We start from the raw sequence: 15,379 nt of genomic DNA on the forward strand, positions 1-15,379 counted from the left end.
TGCATCCCTTGAGGCATCTCAGAGATTTCTTGATGAAGAACTTCCTCATGCTCTTGTTGAGTGCCATGAATGGGCTCTCTAGTTTGCTCCATCATTTTCTTAGTGATGGGCTTGTCCTCTTCAATGAGGATGTCTCCCTCTTTGACAATCTCAGCTGAATAGCAAAGGTGACATATGAGATGAGGAAAGGCTAAACTTGCCAAAGGTGAGGGCTTGTCAGCCACTTTGTAGAGTCCTAGAGGTATGATCTCATGAACTTCTACTTCCTCTCCAATCATGATACTATGAATCATGATGGCCCGATCCACAGTTACCTCAGATTGGTTGCTAGTGGTCTTGGTAGACCTTTGAGATGAATCTCTCTATCTCCCATGACTCAGATATGGAGGCAGTTGCCTTTCCTTTCCTCTTTCTAGAGGTTTCTCTGGCCTTAGGTGCCATAAATGGTTATGGAAAAACAAAAAGCAATGCTTTTACCACACCAAAATTAAAATATTTGCTCGTTCTCGAGCAAAAGAAGAAGGAAAGATGTGAAGAAGAAGAAAATGTAGGAGATGGAGGGTGTATAGGGTTCGGCCAAGAGGGGAAGAAGGTGGTTGTGATGTGTGAAAATGAAGCGGTGAAGGGGGTTATTTATAAGGAGAGTGGCCAAATGGTTTGGGTGGGTTTGGGAGGGAGAGTTAAGGAAGTGATTGGTGAAGGGTCTTTGGGGAAGAGATATGGAGGTGATTGGTGAAGGGTATTTGAGGAAGAGTGTTGTAGAAAGGTGTGAAGAGGAGAGAGAGTGAGTTAAGGTTGGTGGGGACCCTGTAGGGTCCACAGATCTTGAGGGGTCAAGGAATTCTTCATCCCTACTCCAATTAGGCATTTACAATATCTTAGAGTGAAATTTTGGCATTTAAACGCCAGTTTGCTGCCCTATTCTGGCGTTTAAACGCCCAGAAAGGTGCCAGATTGGGCGTTTAAACGCCCATTTTGCTACCCTTACTGAACGCCAGTAAGTCCTTCCTCCAGGGTGTGCTATTTTCAATACTGTTTTTGATTTTTTTCTTTATTTTTGTAATTGGCTTTGTGACTTCACATGATCATCAACCTAAAAGAAAACAAAATAATATAGATAAAATTAAAATAAAATTAGGTTGCCTCCCAATAAGCGCTTCTTTAATGTCAATAGCTTGACAGTGAGCTCTCATGGAGTCTCACAGATGGTCAGAGTATGGTTGAGATCTCTCAACACCAAACTTAGAGTTTGGCTATGGCCTCCCAACACCAAACTTAGAGTTTGAATGTGGGGGCTCTGTTTGACTCTGTATTGGGAGAAGCTCTTCATGCTTACTCTCCATGGTTACAGATGGAGAACCTTGAGTCTTTACTATAAGGCATTCTTCATTCACATGAAGGATCAACTCTCCTCTGTCAACATCAATCACAGCTCTTGCTATGGCTAGGAAGGGTCTTCTAAGGATGATGGATTCATCCTCACCCCTCCTAGTGTCTAAGATTATGAAATCAGCAGGGAAGTAAAGGCCTTCAACCTTCACTAGCACGTCCTCTACTAGTCCATAAGCCTTTTTCATAGATTTATCTGACATCTCCAATGAGAATTTGGAAGCCTATACCTCATAGATTCCCAGTTTCTCCATTACAGAGAGTAGCATCATGTTTATCCCTGACCCCAAGTCACACAGAGCTTTTTCAAAGGTCATGGTGCCTATGGTACAAGGTATTAAGAATTTATCAGGGTCCTGTTTCTTTTGAGGTAAATTTTGCTGAACCAATGTATTCAGTTCATTGGTGAGCAAATGAGGCTCTTCCTCCCAAGTCTCATTACCAAATAATTTGGCATTCAGCTTCATGATTGCTCCTTAATATTGGGCAACTTTCCCTTCAATGATGTCTTCATCCTCTTTAGAAGATGAATAGTCATCAGAGCTCATGAATGGTAAAAGGAGGTCCAAGGGAATCTCTATGGTCTCTGTATGAGCCTCAGATTCCTTTGGTTCCTCATTAGGGTATTCCTTACTGACCTTTGGACATCCTCTGAGGTTTTCCTCATTGGGATTCACGTCTTCCTCCTCCTCTAGGGTTTCGGCCATGTTGATTATATCAATGGCCTTGCACTCTCCTTTGGGATTCTCTTCTGTATTGCTTGGGAGAGTGCTATGAGGAGTTTCAGTAACCCTTTTACTCTGCTGGCCCACTTGTGCCTTCAAATTTCTAATGGAGGATCTTGTTTCAGTCATGAAACTAAGAGTGGTCTTAGATAGATCAGAGATTATGTTTGCTAAGCTATAAGGATTCTGCTCAGAATGCTCTGTTTGTTGCTGAGATGATAATGGGAAAAGTTTGCTATTACTAAACCTGTTTCTTCCACCATTGTTATTATTGAAGCCTTGCTTCTGTTGATCCTTCCATGAAAAATTTGGATGATTTTTCCATGAAGGATTATAGGTGTTGTCAAAGGCTTCACCCATGTAATTTACCTCTACCATTGCAAGGTTCTTAGGATCATAAGCTTCTTCTTCAGAAGATGCTTCTTTAGTACTGTTGGATGCATTTTGCAATCCATTCAGACTCTAAGAGATCATATTGACTTGTTGGGTCAATATTTTTTTATGAGCCAGTATGGCATTTAGAGCATCAATTTCAAGAACTTCTCTCTTTTGAGGCGTCCCATTACTCACAGGATTCCTCTCAGAGGTATACATGAACTGGTTATTTACAACCAATTAAATAAGTTCCTGAGCTTCTGCAGGAATTTTCTTTAGGTGAATGGATCCACCTGCAGAATGGTCCAGTGACATCTTGGAAAATTCAGATAGACCATCATAGAATATATCTAATGTGGTCCATTCTGAAAGCATGTCAGAAGGACACTTTTTGGTCAATTGCTTGTATCTTTTCCAAGCTTCATAGAGGAACTCAACATCTTTTTGTCTGAAGGTCTGAATATCCACTCTAAGCTTGCTCAGCTTTTGAGGAGGAAAGAACTTGGCTAAGAAAGCCGTGACTAGCTTATCCCAAGAGTCCAGGCTATCTCTAGGTTGTGAGTCCAACCATGTTCTAGCTCTGTCTCTTACAGCAAAAGGGAAAAGCATAAGCTTGTAGACTTTAGGATCAACTCCATTGGTCTTAACAGTATCACAGATCTACAAGAACTCAGTTAAAAACTGATAAGGGTCTTTTGATGGAAGTCCATGAAACTTGCAGTTTTGTTGCAGTAGAGAAACTAATTGAGGCTTTAGTTCAAAATTGTTTGCTCCTATGGCAGGAATTGAGATGCTTCTTCCATAGAAGTTGGAAGTTGGTGTAGTAAAATCACTAAGCATCTTCCTTGCATTGTTGTTTGGTTCGGCCATAATTGTTTCTTTTGCCGTTTCCTTTTCGAAAATTTCAGTGAGGTCCTCTTCAGAGTTTTGTGCTCTAGCTGCTCTTAGCTTCCTCTTCAGAGTCTGTTCAGGTTCAGGATCAGCTTCAACAAGTATGCCTTTATCTTTGTTCCTACTTATATGAAAGAGAAGAAAACAAAGAAAATATGGAATCATCTATGTCACAGTATAGAGATTCCTTGAGGTGTCAGAGGAAAACAAGAATGGAAGGATGAGGTAGGTAAGGAAGAATTCGAACACACAAAGAGAGATGGAGTTCGAATTGACAATGGAGGAGGAATGTTAGTGTTTAAATAAAAAAGATAAGAGAGTGGGGAGAAATTTTCAAAAATTAAAAGAATAAAATTTAAAATGAATTTTTGAAAAATTGGTTGTGGTTTTGAAAAAAGATAGGAAATAGTAAAACAAACAAAAAAAATATCAATTAGTTAGTTGAAAAAGATTTGAAAATCAAATTTTGAAAAGATAGGAAGTTTAGAAAAGATTTTTGAAATCAAATTTTTGAAAAAGATATGATTAAAAAGATATGATTGAAATTTATTTTGAAAAAGATTTGAAAAAGAAATTTTAAAAAGATTTGATTTTTGAAAAAGATATGTTTGAAAAGATATGATTATGATTGAAAATATTTTATTTGAAAAAGATTTGATTTTGAAAAATTATGAAGATTTGAAAAAGATTTGATTTGAAAACAAAAATTCCTCTCCTTATGTCTTCCTGGTGTTAAACGCCCAGGAGCTGCATGTTTTGGGCGTTTAACGCCCAATTGCTGCATGGTTTGGGCGTTTAAATGTCCAGCCAGGTACCTTGGCTGGCGTTTAAACGCCATCTTTCCTTCTTCACTGGGCGTTTTGAACGCCCAGCTTTTTCTCTGTAATTCCTCTGCTTTATGTTCTTGGATCTTCATTTTACTAAATCCTTTATTCAAGAAGATATATTTTCAATTTTGAAAAAACAACAAAATGAGTCAAAACATATAATTCTTGGGTCAAAACACAAGATATATGCAAGAACATTATGAACGTCAAGATGAACATCAAGAACAATCTTGAAGATCAAGATGGACATCAAGAACGTAGTTTTCTTAATGAAAGAAAACATGGAGGACACCAAACTTAGAACTTTCTCATGTTTGGCCCATATGAATGCAAGAATGCATATGTAGAACATCATGCAGTGCAAATCAATAAATCATGAAGATCAAACAAGGCAATTCATCAAGAACGACTTGAAGATCATCAAGAATACAATGCATGTGTTTCGAAAATTGCAAGACAATTAAAATCATGCAATTGACACCAAACTTAAAATTTGGCCCTAGATTCAAACAAGAACCATGAAATATTTTTGAGTTTTTATGATTTTATGAATTTTTTTGGGTTTTCGAAAATTGTTTAGGGAAAAACGAAAACAAATAATAAAAAAAACTTTTGAAAGATTTTTGAAAGCTTTTTGAAAAGAAAATAAAAAATAAAAATTACCTAACAATCCCCGGCAACGGTGCCAAAAACTTGGTGCACGAAATTGTGATCATCAACAATGGCGCCAAAGACTTGGAGCTCTCAAACGTGAATCACACTTTGTCATAACTTCGCACAACTAACCAGCAATTGCACTGGGTCGTCCAAGTAATAAACCTTACGTGAGTAAGGGTCGATCCCACAGAGATTGTCGGCTTGAAGCAAGCTATGGTCACCTTGTAAATCTCAGTCAGACGGATTCAAATGGGTTATGGAGTTTTAAGAAGTAAAAAGATAAATAAACAGAAAATAAAGATAGAGATACTTACGTAAATCATTGGTGGGAATTTTAGATAAGCGTATGGAGATGCTTTATCCCTCTTGAATCTCTGCTTTCCTACTGCATTCATCCAATCCTTCATACTCCTTTCTATGGCAAGCTGTATGTTGGGCTTCACCGGCGTCAATGGCTACCTCCCGTCTTCTCAGTGAAAATGGTCCAAATGCGCTGTCACCGCACGGCTAATCATCCGTTGGTTCTCGATCACGTTGGAATAGAATCCAGTGATTTCTTTTGCGTCTGTCACTACGCCCAACACTCGCGAGTTTGAAGCTCGTCATAGTCATCCCTTCCCAGATCCTACTCGAAATACCACAGACAAGGTTTAGACTTTCCGGATCTCAAGAATGGCCACCAATAATTCTAGCTTATACCACGAAGACTCTGATCTTTCGGAATGGAGGCTAAGAGATACACGCTCAATCTTAAGTAGAACGGAAGTGGTTGTAAGTCACGCGTTCATAGGTGAGAATGATGATGAATGTCACGGATCATCACATTCATCAGGTTGAAGTGCAAGCGAATATCTTAGAATAAAAATAAGCATGAATTGAATAGAAAACAGTAGTAATTGCATTAATACTCGAGGAAAAGCAGAGCTCCACACCCTTAATCTACGGTGTGTATAAACTCCATTGTTGAAAATACATAAGTGATAGAGGTTCAGGCATGGCCGAGAGGCTAGCCCCCAAGTCTAAGGAAAAACGTTCCAAAGATGGATACCAAGATTCTAAGATGAAAATACAATAGTAAAAGGTCCTATTTATAATGAAACTAGCTACTAGGGTTTACAGAAATAGGTAAATGATGCAGAAATATACTTCCGGACCCACTTAGTATGTGCTTGGACTGAGCATTGAGCTTTACACGTGTAGAGGCTTCACTTGGAGTTAAACATCAGCTTTGGTGCCAGTTTGGGCGTTTAACTCCAACTTTTATGCTAGTTCTGGTGTTTTGACGCCAGTACAAGACAGAGAACTGGCGTTTTGACGCCATTTTACGTAGTCAAAACTCGCGCAAAGTATAATGTTTATATATTTCTAGAAAGCCCTAGATGTCTACTTTCCAATGCAATTGAGAGCGTGCCATTTGGAGTTCTGTAGCTCCAGAAAATCCACTTTGAGTGCAGGGAGGTTAGAATCCAACAACATCTGCAGTCCTTTGTCAACCTCTGAATCAGATTTTTGCTCAGGTCCCTCAATTTCAACAAGAAAATACCTGAAATCATAGAAAAATACACAAACTCATAGTAAAGTCCAGAAATGTAAATTTTGCTTAAAAACTAATAAAAATATACTAAAAACTAATTAAATCATACTAAAAACTATATAAAAACAATGCCAAAAAGCGTATAAATTATCCGCTCATCATGGAGAAAGGAGTGTTGGTTGCCAAGGAAGTCCAAAGCTCTACAAGAAAACCAATTCAAGAATTGGAATTCAAGCACGGTGTAAAGCACAATTGAGTGGATTCTGTAGAGTGTTGGGTTGCTTCGAGGGTAATTTGAGGTTTTGTACATCCAGCTTGAAACATAGAAATCAACAAGAAGGCAGCAGGAAACTAAAACATGGGATCCTGGAGGACCTATAAAGTGCAAGCTTGGATGGAGATTCAAGGAGGAGTGAAAACATAGGCCACCCTAACAAGAGTCTCCTCAACAAGTCAAACTTAAGGACTATAAACCAAAGTGCTAAGTGGGAGACACCCCACCATGATAACATTGTTCTTACCCTCTCCTTGTTTATAATTTTGTTTTATTGCATTTTTGTTTATCTTGGTTAGCTTAGAATTAATTTCATCTTTGAGTTAGATAGTTTAATTTGCATATGGGTCATGAATGTTTGAATGTTTGGGGTTGAAATTTTAGATGAGCTAAGGTTAGTACCAAGGAGCCCAGCTCCACTTATCCAACGCGGCAGGTCACTGCTTCTAGAAGCCGTGACTAAATCTCTATCTCATTCAAAAGATAGCTCCCAAGATATAAGATAAGATATAGGATGGAACTACTCTAACAAGGGTGGTTATCTACTCTACTATAAATACACTGACACCCCTCAGGTATATTCACGTTCTAATCTACTAAAAACCTGCCTAAACTATTGCTAACTTAAGTATCGGAGTCTCTTGCAGGTACCACCCCCACCTCCTCACGAAGAATTCAGACAGGCGGCACCTCGGCACCAACGAGGTCGGACGCTGCCACCACAAGGGATCTGGACCTCACGTTCAGGCCCAAATCAACGTTTCAGGTAACTCTCGGAACACACACATAAATTTCACTCAATAATAATAATATTTAATAAAATTATTAGAGATTATTTTTAATATAATAAAAAATGTCTTATTAAAAAAACATATTTATATTAAAAAAATATTTCAATTTAAATTTTAAGGCATCATTATTCATTTAACTTATTTCTAGTGAAAAGAGTGTATTAATATGCTAGTTACTTGTTTTTAACGAAAAAAAAATGTATTAATATACTAGTGTCATAGTTTACATGTACAAAGTTAAATTAATAATAACAAATGTTGACATATAGTAAAAATAAATTAGATAAAAAATTATCTGATAAAAAAAATATTACAAATTTATCTGTATATTAATTATTTTTAAACTAAAATATTCAATTTTAAAAATTTTAAAAACTGATTTTAATAATTACTTATCAAAATATAAATTAAAAACTAATTTGTCTATTAAAATAAAATTTTAAAAATTAATTTATAACTTGTTTGCCTGTTTGGTTCGCACTCTGATAATAGTTAGAACTTGGAAGTACTCCAACTTCAGCTTTGGCTTCTTCTGATCTTCTCCTTCCTATCTAGGGTTTTTGAAATCAATGGCTTCCTCTCCTCATTTCGATGATGTAAGACACTCTTTCTTTTCAAATTTTATTTATTCTTCCCCCACTCTATCTATGAGTCTTGGCCCTCACTTCAATTTTCTCAAACGCAGCAAGACTTCGATTTTGAAGGCGGATTTTCCGGAACGCGTTCTGGGGAGAAGAGGCCCTCTCCTGATTATGACGACGAATATTACGATAATGACCCTTTCGCACCCAAGAAGGTAATCAAATATAATCCACTATAGTTTAGTTTATTCTATGCGATTCTGCGTTACATGTTCTCTAATTAGAATGTTCTATGTGGAAAATGGAATACGTTCGTTAATTGTACATTACTCGTTGAAGGTTGGGTATTCGTTTTCTAAAATTGTACTCTGTTCTGTTTGTTGTTGGTTCAGGCAAAATCAAAGGCTGAAGAAGCTGCTTCTGGTGTAACCACTGGAATGATATTGTCTCTTCGTGAGAGGTATAACGAAATGTTAGTTGTACTGTGTTCAGGTTTCTATGAGGATATAATTTGAGCCTAAACTTCTTTCCGTGACTCTTTTTTTTCTGGTAGTCTTCAAAACTGTAAGGATACCCTACTCACATGCCAAGTACGTCTTACTTTTATGAATTCAATTACTCAAAGTTGATATTCTCTTCTTGATGAAGTGGTCTGTAGTTTGTAATAATGTTGGATTCATTAATGCTTCAGGAAAATGTAGCATAGATATGGTTACATATTATGGTCATTTTGCACGAGATAGGGTATGTATGTGTGTGTATATTATATAAAATGTAAAACAGTAAGCAATAAAGTAATTGAAGCATATTATTATATGCAATTTTTATGATGTTGTAACTTCAAGTTTTTATCAAAGTATTAGGAAAGAAAGCAATACCTCAAGAGGAATAAGATTTGAAGAAATGAAGTAGTGTTTTATTTCATTTATAAGTAAACCAAATAGTGTACTTGTCAAATTTTATTATTTGTAAGTACTAACTTAGATTTAGGCCTTTGGGTACATATGCTTGTTGTAATGTTTGACCAACAATTATTCACATGTACCTAGCAGAAATTGGCACTGGGTACATAGTCGGTATGAGTAGGACAGGCATACTAAAAATTAGGCATTTAGGATTACCATACCTAGGTCTCAGTGCTTCACGCTTCATGGTGAAAAGGTTCACGTTTATTATTTTGATCATTTGATGGTTGTGGGATATGGTGTCTAATGTTTGAGTCCCCTATTAGGGTTGAGTAAATTCCCATAGCAGACTAGCAGAGAGCCCTGGCCATAATTTGTTCAAATTGTGTTTTTTAACTATTATTTTTATTTTCAATTGTGATATCTTAGTTTGAATTGTACCTTTTCCTTTTCTTAGAAACTTGATCAGATCATTCCATATTTCAGAATGAACTTGAGGCTGCAAAATCTGAAATTCATAAGTGGCGCACAGCTTTTCAGAATGAACCCTTCATTCCTTCTGGGACCACTCCAGGTTAGTTTATACCTGGTGTTTTGCAGGTGACCTTTGTATTGTTATTCTAGATCTAGTTCTATTACTTCTTTTGTTCAAATATATCCCTGATCTCTTCTGTTATCTTTCTTCATTCAAGCACCCAAATTGGCGATTAACTATCTTCAAGCCCTGAAATCTTCTGAAGAGTCTTTAAAAGAGCAGGTTTGGAATTGAATCTCTCATTTTTTCCCCTTAAAAATTTTTCTTTATCCACTGATCAGGGTTCATTGATTCCTTTCACTGTTTCATTGATTATTAGCTTGAAAAAGCAAAAAAAAAGGAAGGTGCATTCTTTGTTACTTTTGCAAAACGAGAACAAGAAATAGCAGAGTTGAAGGTAGGTAATATACTTAAAATAGGGTTCCGATGCTCTTTAACAGAAGTTTTTAACTTGTAAAATCTTAGATGATGATGACTTTCATACGGTCTTGATTGGCAGTTAAATATCATGTCTACACTGCTCAACATTGACTGACTTATCCTTTATAAGTTAGGGGTCTGTTTTCATTCTTTTTATTGATAAGTGGCTGTTTGGAAAAGAAGGAGATGGAAAGGAAGGAGATACCCACTTCCTTTGAGAAAAATTTCATTGGAATTTGGAATTTTAGATTGGGGAGTGGTGCTTTTTTCATTCATTCATTCTTTCTTTCTTTCTTTCTTTCTTTCTTTCTTTCTTATTTATTTATTTATTTAAATAAGCTCTTCAATTGCCTAATTGGTTAATAATAGTTAGCTGTATGGAGAAGTCATTATACCCTAGAAATGTTATGTTACATACCCTGGAGAGAGAGAGAATGCCGAGTCAGCAGCAAAGGCAGCCAAAAGGGAGGAATAATAGGGCAGGAGAAATGTGTAATCATAAGTGACAATAATTGATGATTGGATTAGTCAGATGAGAGAATCACGGAGGCGTAATCGTAGGAGTTGAATGCTAATTATGATAATTAATTTGAGGGAAGGCAATAAAAGGAGGAGCTTATTAGGTGAGAGGTAGGAAAAAGACTTGGAAAGGCCTAAGCTAGGAGAGAAGAGGACTCTCGAAATTCCTCTATTATCTTTTACTGTTCTATTGTATTTCTATATTTCCATTAAAATAAATACCAGTGTAACATGTTATTTATTCTGACCATAGAACTGGATAATGGATATACTCTCTATTTAGCAACTAGCATGAAGTAACAGCAGAAGGGTTGGAATGAACTGGTTGTAATATTCAAGTATTATGCTTTTGATGAAAAAGTAGAATGTCCTTAAAGGATAAGAGGCCAGAAATTATCATGTATTGTGTAGGTGTATGAAGTGTTGAATTGCAATAAGAGCTTGAACTGATCCTATTGCTTGTTACGCATTTTCATCAGAAAGTTTAAAGCTACATGCACTTTAAAGATATAGGGTTATGTATTAAGACTTTATCTACTTTTAGAAAACTTTTTTTCCCCACTAAATCGTTTTTGCCTGTTTAAACTTTTCCAGTCTGCTTTGCGGGATCTGAAAGCTCAACTCAAGCCAGCAACGATACAGGTATTGTTTTATATAATATAATTTTTGCTAGTGTGCTTTCATCAGTATGGTTGTGTCTAAAGTCTTTCATGGTACATAGGAAAAGCTGCAATGTTTTAATTCCAAGTTACCCTGCTTGTAGTGGTTTTATGTATTATTTTTGTTGTTCTGTTCATTATTCTCCTTTAAACAGTGATATACCCAGGAGGTTTACACTTTATGGCATGTATATATTGTTCACTAGATCTTGTATATAAGCTGACAAGATGGTTGCACTCCAGATAAATAACTGTGCTAGTCTGCCTCTTTCTACTAAAAAGTTTTATAGAATTATAGCAGCCCTGGTAATCTGGTACTGGATCTAGGCATAGATCTTCTGGATCATTACCCGATTACACAGTTACTGGAACTTGAATAATAATTATAAAAAAATGAGGAGTAATGTACTTGCATTGGATCTGATAAAAGTGGGTCTATTATACTTATGCAACTCAATTTTCAATACTTTCTGCCTGTTTATTTATTTTTATTTATTTATTTATTGAGCTATTCATGATATGCTGCTTTCGAATAATTTTGGCTGCATCTTATTGCCTTCCATTTTGACTTAGTTTTGCCCAAAGGTAGTCCTTGGTTCCATGATTTTAATTTTCAGGCAAGGAGGCTGTTACTAGATCCAGCTGTCCATGAAGAGTTTACTCGTTTGAAGGTTTGTTATTCAACTTGGTTATGAATTCTATTGCGTCAAGTATGTTATTTTCAGAGATATAGAATCCAGGATGGATATTATGGCTCATGCTAGAGTTGTACTTGGAAAATGTTAGAGCAAGCTGTCTTGTTAGTTCAATGGAAAATGTTAGAGCAAGCTGTCTTGTTAGTTCTTTCCTGGAGAGTATCACCTTAGAAATATGGTGAAGAAACAACTTGTTATCCATTATGAGAGAGGAGTAATGTACTGTGTCTTATGTAGTGGTAGTTTTAGTCCCTTCTTCACTGGGGGAACTTACCTAAAGAGATTTCAGTATTTTGGAGGTAGCAAAATGAAAAAGGAGTCAAGATTAAAGAGAAAGTGGAAAAGGGTAGGCTTCATGCAAACTTCCAGTTTAAGTATGGAGAACTTCTTAGGTGGTCCTAGATTGACACTCCGGATTGTACACCATCCATGACAATAGGATCCACTACTTCAAATTAAACTTTAGTCAGTTTTTACATTGGTGAATGGTGATTACTTCTATGTTTGTTTCTTACATGGGTTCTCATTTGATCTTAGAATTTAGTCGAGGAGAAGGATAAAAAAATGAAAGAGTTGCAAGATAACATTGCCGCAATCAATTTCACTCCCCAGAGCAAGATGGGAAAGATGCTTATGGCTAAATGCAAGACTTTGCAGGAGGAAAATGAGGAGATTGGGAACCAAGCGACTGACGCAAAGGTGATGTTATCTTATTTTCTTGATCGCTCTAAGTGTCCCTTCACCCCCTGTCTCCCGAAAAAAAAAAAAAAAACCCAACCCCCATTTTTTTTGTTGCATACATGAGATTCTTTACCAGTGTTTCTAATATAGTTGTCATTGAGCTGATGACATAATAATCTATTATTTGCTAGAGGTAATATTACTGATGCATGTACAATTGTACATAATTTATTCGGCATGGTTATTGCTGTGTCGATGGTGATGTTGGCATCTCCCCACTCAATGTTTTGTTGTTCTTGATTTGCAGATACAAGAGTTAGCAATGAAACTATCATTGCAGAAATACCAGAATGCCGAACTGAGAAGTCAATTTGAAGGTTAGCAGCTGGATGATTTCATAATAAAAAATTCTATGCTCTGCCATTTTAATCCTCTTTGACCCTTTTTAGGATGAATCCTAAACAGATTTGCCTATAAAAGTGGAGTTTATTGGAATCAAAAGTTATGCTAATTTTACTCTACTATATTATCTCCATGCATTAGCAATTAAGTAAACTACCATTTCTATCTATAAAAGTTTAGAATACTGATAGATCTACCCACAAATAAACAAAATTACCATTTCTACCCATGAAAGATGAACTTTTGTTAACAAAACTACTCGAAACCTGAAAAATTATTTGAAATTCCTCGAATCCTAAAAAATTATTTGAAATTCCTAAAAAACCCTCTAATATAACCTAACTCTAACTTCTTGTTTTACTCCACACCACCACCCTCCTAATTCCAAACTCCACCACCACCACTCTCTTTCAAGAGCTTCACCTTCCTCAACAATGATCTTCTTGTTCCTATCATTATCATCTGCAAGCGAAGCAAGTTCATTAGCGGCTTCTGCCTTATCGTTCAATTGACCCATTTGAACACTAGCAATGAAAGACCATACCCAAGACAAAATGGGTCGTTGCTGGCGATCGGAGGGAGCGAGAGGACAATGCTGCCACCACCACCTACATCCACGGTAGAGCCATCAGCGTCAAGGATGGAGAGGAGCCAGCGCATGTCACCGATGGAGGCTTCGAGGTGGGAGAGGACCTTGCGGAAGTCTGCGGCGGAGATGATGGTGACGACACGGCGGAGGATGGAGCGGTGCTTGCACTTGCGGACGAGGGAGGGAGCGCGGTCGAGGTTCTTGGAGGCTTTGGCGGCGACATGGCGGATGGGGCACTCGTAGAGGGGCGCCATCGGGGGAGGAGGCGGCAGAGCTGGCGAAGTGGACGAGAGGTGATGTGTAAAAAAGAGATTTGGGTGGAGGTAAGGTTTGGAATTGGAGGAGTGATGGTGTGGAGTAAAAAGAAGTTAGGTTATATTAGAGAGTATTTTGGAAATTTCAAATAGGTTTTTAGAGTCGTGTAGTTTTGTTGACAAAAATTCTTCTTTCTTGGGTAGAAATGATAATTTTATTTATTCATGGATAAATTTGTCAGCATTCTATACTTTCATCGGTAGAAATGGTAATTTACTCTTAGCAATTTATGTAATCTTAACCTCTAAACTTGACTACAGGACTGCAGACACATATGGACGGACTGACAAACGACGTTGAAAGATCCAATGAAATGGTTTTTTGCTTATCCCTACTCACATACTTTAATGTCATACTTTAATGTTATTTTAAAATATCAATGCACTGCATATTCTCCTCTGCATTATACACTATTTGCTTCAGAGTTTCTGACGGAGTAAACCATTTTTGTTTAGTCCGCTTATACTTAAATCTCTATGATATAGATGAATACTAATAGGGAACAAATAATATAATATACATTTATATGGATGTACTATGTTGCTGGTCAAGAAAGATCTAGAACGGTCTCGCTAAACATGGTGGAATTCAATTAGGTTGTTTGATTCATGTAACTGATTTCACCTAATCAGATAAGACTTTATTGTTTTGTGTTGGTTCATAATGGGAGAGTCTCCTCTTCCCCATATATTTGGATAAAAGCCCAGAAATATATGATGATTTGAAATTTCCTTGTGCTGAACTTTTGTGGAGTTATATATAAGATGCTTAAGAGCTTAACCTAAATATTGAGTACATTGTACCAAAGAAAATCCTTGAGTACGCATAACTTCAGTGGGTTTTACTGCAGGTTTTGATGTTGCAAGAGAAATTAGAAGACAAGGATCAAGAGATCCAACGGCTGAAAGATGAATTGCAAGAGAAAGGCTTCATGGATGAAGGGACAACAGAAGCCGCATCTAAAGAGAGACGACATTAATGCAGTGCCTAGGGAAAATGCTGACTAATCTGCCACGTTAGCTTAATACGGAAAGTTTTTGTTTGGAACGGTTGTTTCTCAAGAATTCAGTTCACTCATAGTTGTATATTGAATTGAAATTCATGATTTTGCAATGCAAAAGTGATTTTGGTGCTGCAACGTGTAGCGTTAGAATCCTCGTTGATTCTGTCATTATTTTGCGGTGTTATCGTACATGCGATTCTGATATGCTGAGCGTTAATCGGTACTCCTGCATAAGCACAGGCATACTTATCTAAATAAAGTTATAATTTTAATTTTTATATACTTACATTTTGCATGTGTGTTTGATTTAGCGTTTCATTTTAAGTAACAGCTCTAATTTCACAACACAAGAAGATTATTTTACACGGTTGGGGTAGATGATAACGTATGAATATTGAATACACACATAAATGCTCTGAAGTGGAAAAATCGATAATCTTAAAACTTGTTCATCTAGAACTTTCAGGTAGCTTGATCCAATGATTGATCTTCGTTTTTGCTCTCTTTGCCAAACACGTGGCCCTACATGGCATTCGTGCTTCACCCTTTGAATATTTGATAATAGTTCACATTTATTTATTTATTTTGTTTTTACGAAATTTTTTAATCTGA

General features: G+C 36.7%; 1 protein-coding gene and 1 non-coding gene across 3 annotated transcripts; both read left to right on the plus strand.

Moving 5' to 3' along the window:
* Window positions 1-2,858: 2,858 nt before the first annotated feature.
* On the plus strand, window positions 2,859-2,966 carry LOC112712169 (small nucleolar RNA R71). Its single transcript, XR_003157699.1, has one exon. It is a non-coding gene; the product is annotated as a small nucleolar RNA R71 (small nucleolar RNA).
* A 4,938-nt stretch (window positions 2,967-7,904) lies between these two features.
* LOC112695921 (FKBP12-interacting protein of 37 kDa) lies at window positions 7,905-14,902 on the plus strand. 2 transcript variants are annotated; one of them, XM_025748463.3, is made up of 13 exons: window positions 7,905-8,059; window positions 8,149-8,259; window positions 8,437-8,504; window positions 8,598-8,634; window positions 9,436-9,523; window positions 9,642-9,706; window positions 9,804-9,881; window positions 11,018-11,065; window positions 11,700-11,753; window positions 12,315-12,476; window positions 12,766-12,835; window positions 14,025-14,080; window positions 14,615-14,902. In XM_025748463.3, the coding sequence occupies exons 1-13, from the start codon at window positions 8,033-8,035 to the stop codon at window positions 14,741-14,743; spliced, it is 993 nt and encodes a 330-aa protein (XP_025604248.1). In that variant the 5' UTR covers window positions 7,905-8,032; the 3' UTR covers window positions 14,744-14,902. The 2 variants fall into 2 exon arrangements, with proteins under 2 accessions (XP_025604248.1, XP_025604251.1); XM_025748466.3 differs by lacking the exon at window positions 9,804-9,881.
* Window positions 14,903-15,379: the final 477 nt, after the last annotated feature.

Source organism: Arachis hypogaea, chromosome 1 (assembly GCF_003086295.3).
Source record: "Arachis hypogaea cultivar Tifrunner chromosome 1, arahy.Tifrunner.gnm2.J5K5, whole genome shotgun sequence".
In the NCBI taxonomy this organism is placed as follows: domain Eukaryota; kingdom Viridiplantae; phylum Streptophyta; class Magnoliopsida; order Fabales; family Fabaceae; genus Arachis; species Arachis hypogaea.

What these genes read in the sequence shown, in the direction of transcription:
- LOC112695921 (XM_025748463.3), top strand. Translation starts at nt 8,033, where the DNA reads ATGGCTTCCTCTCCTCATTTCGATGAT. An exon ending in CCTCTCCTCATTTCGATGAT is followed by an intron (nt 8,060 to 8,148) that starts GTAAGACACTCT and finishes TCTCAAACGCAG; the next exon opens with CAAGACTTCGATTTTGAAGG. An exon ending in TTGAAAGATCCAATGAAATG is followed by an intron (nt 14,081 to 14,614) that starts GTTTTTTGCTTA and finishes GTTTTACTGCAG; the next exon opens with GTTTTGATGTTGCAAGAGAA.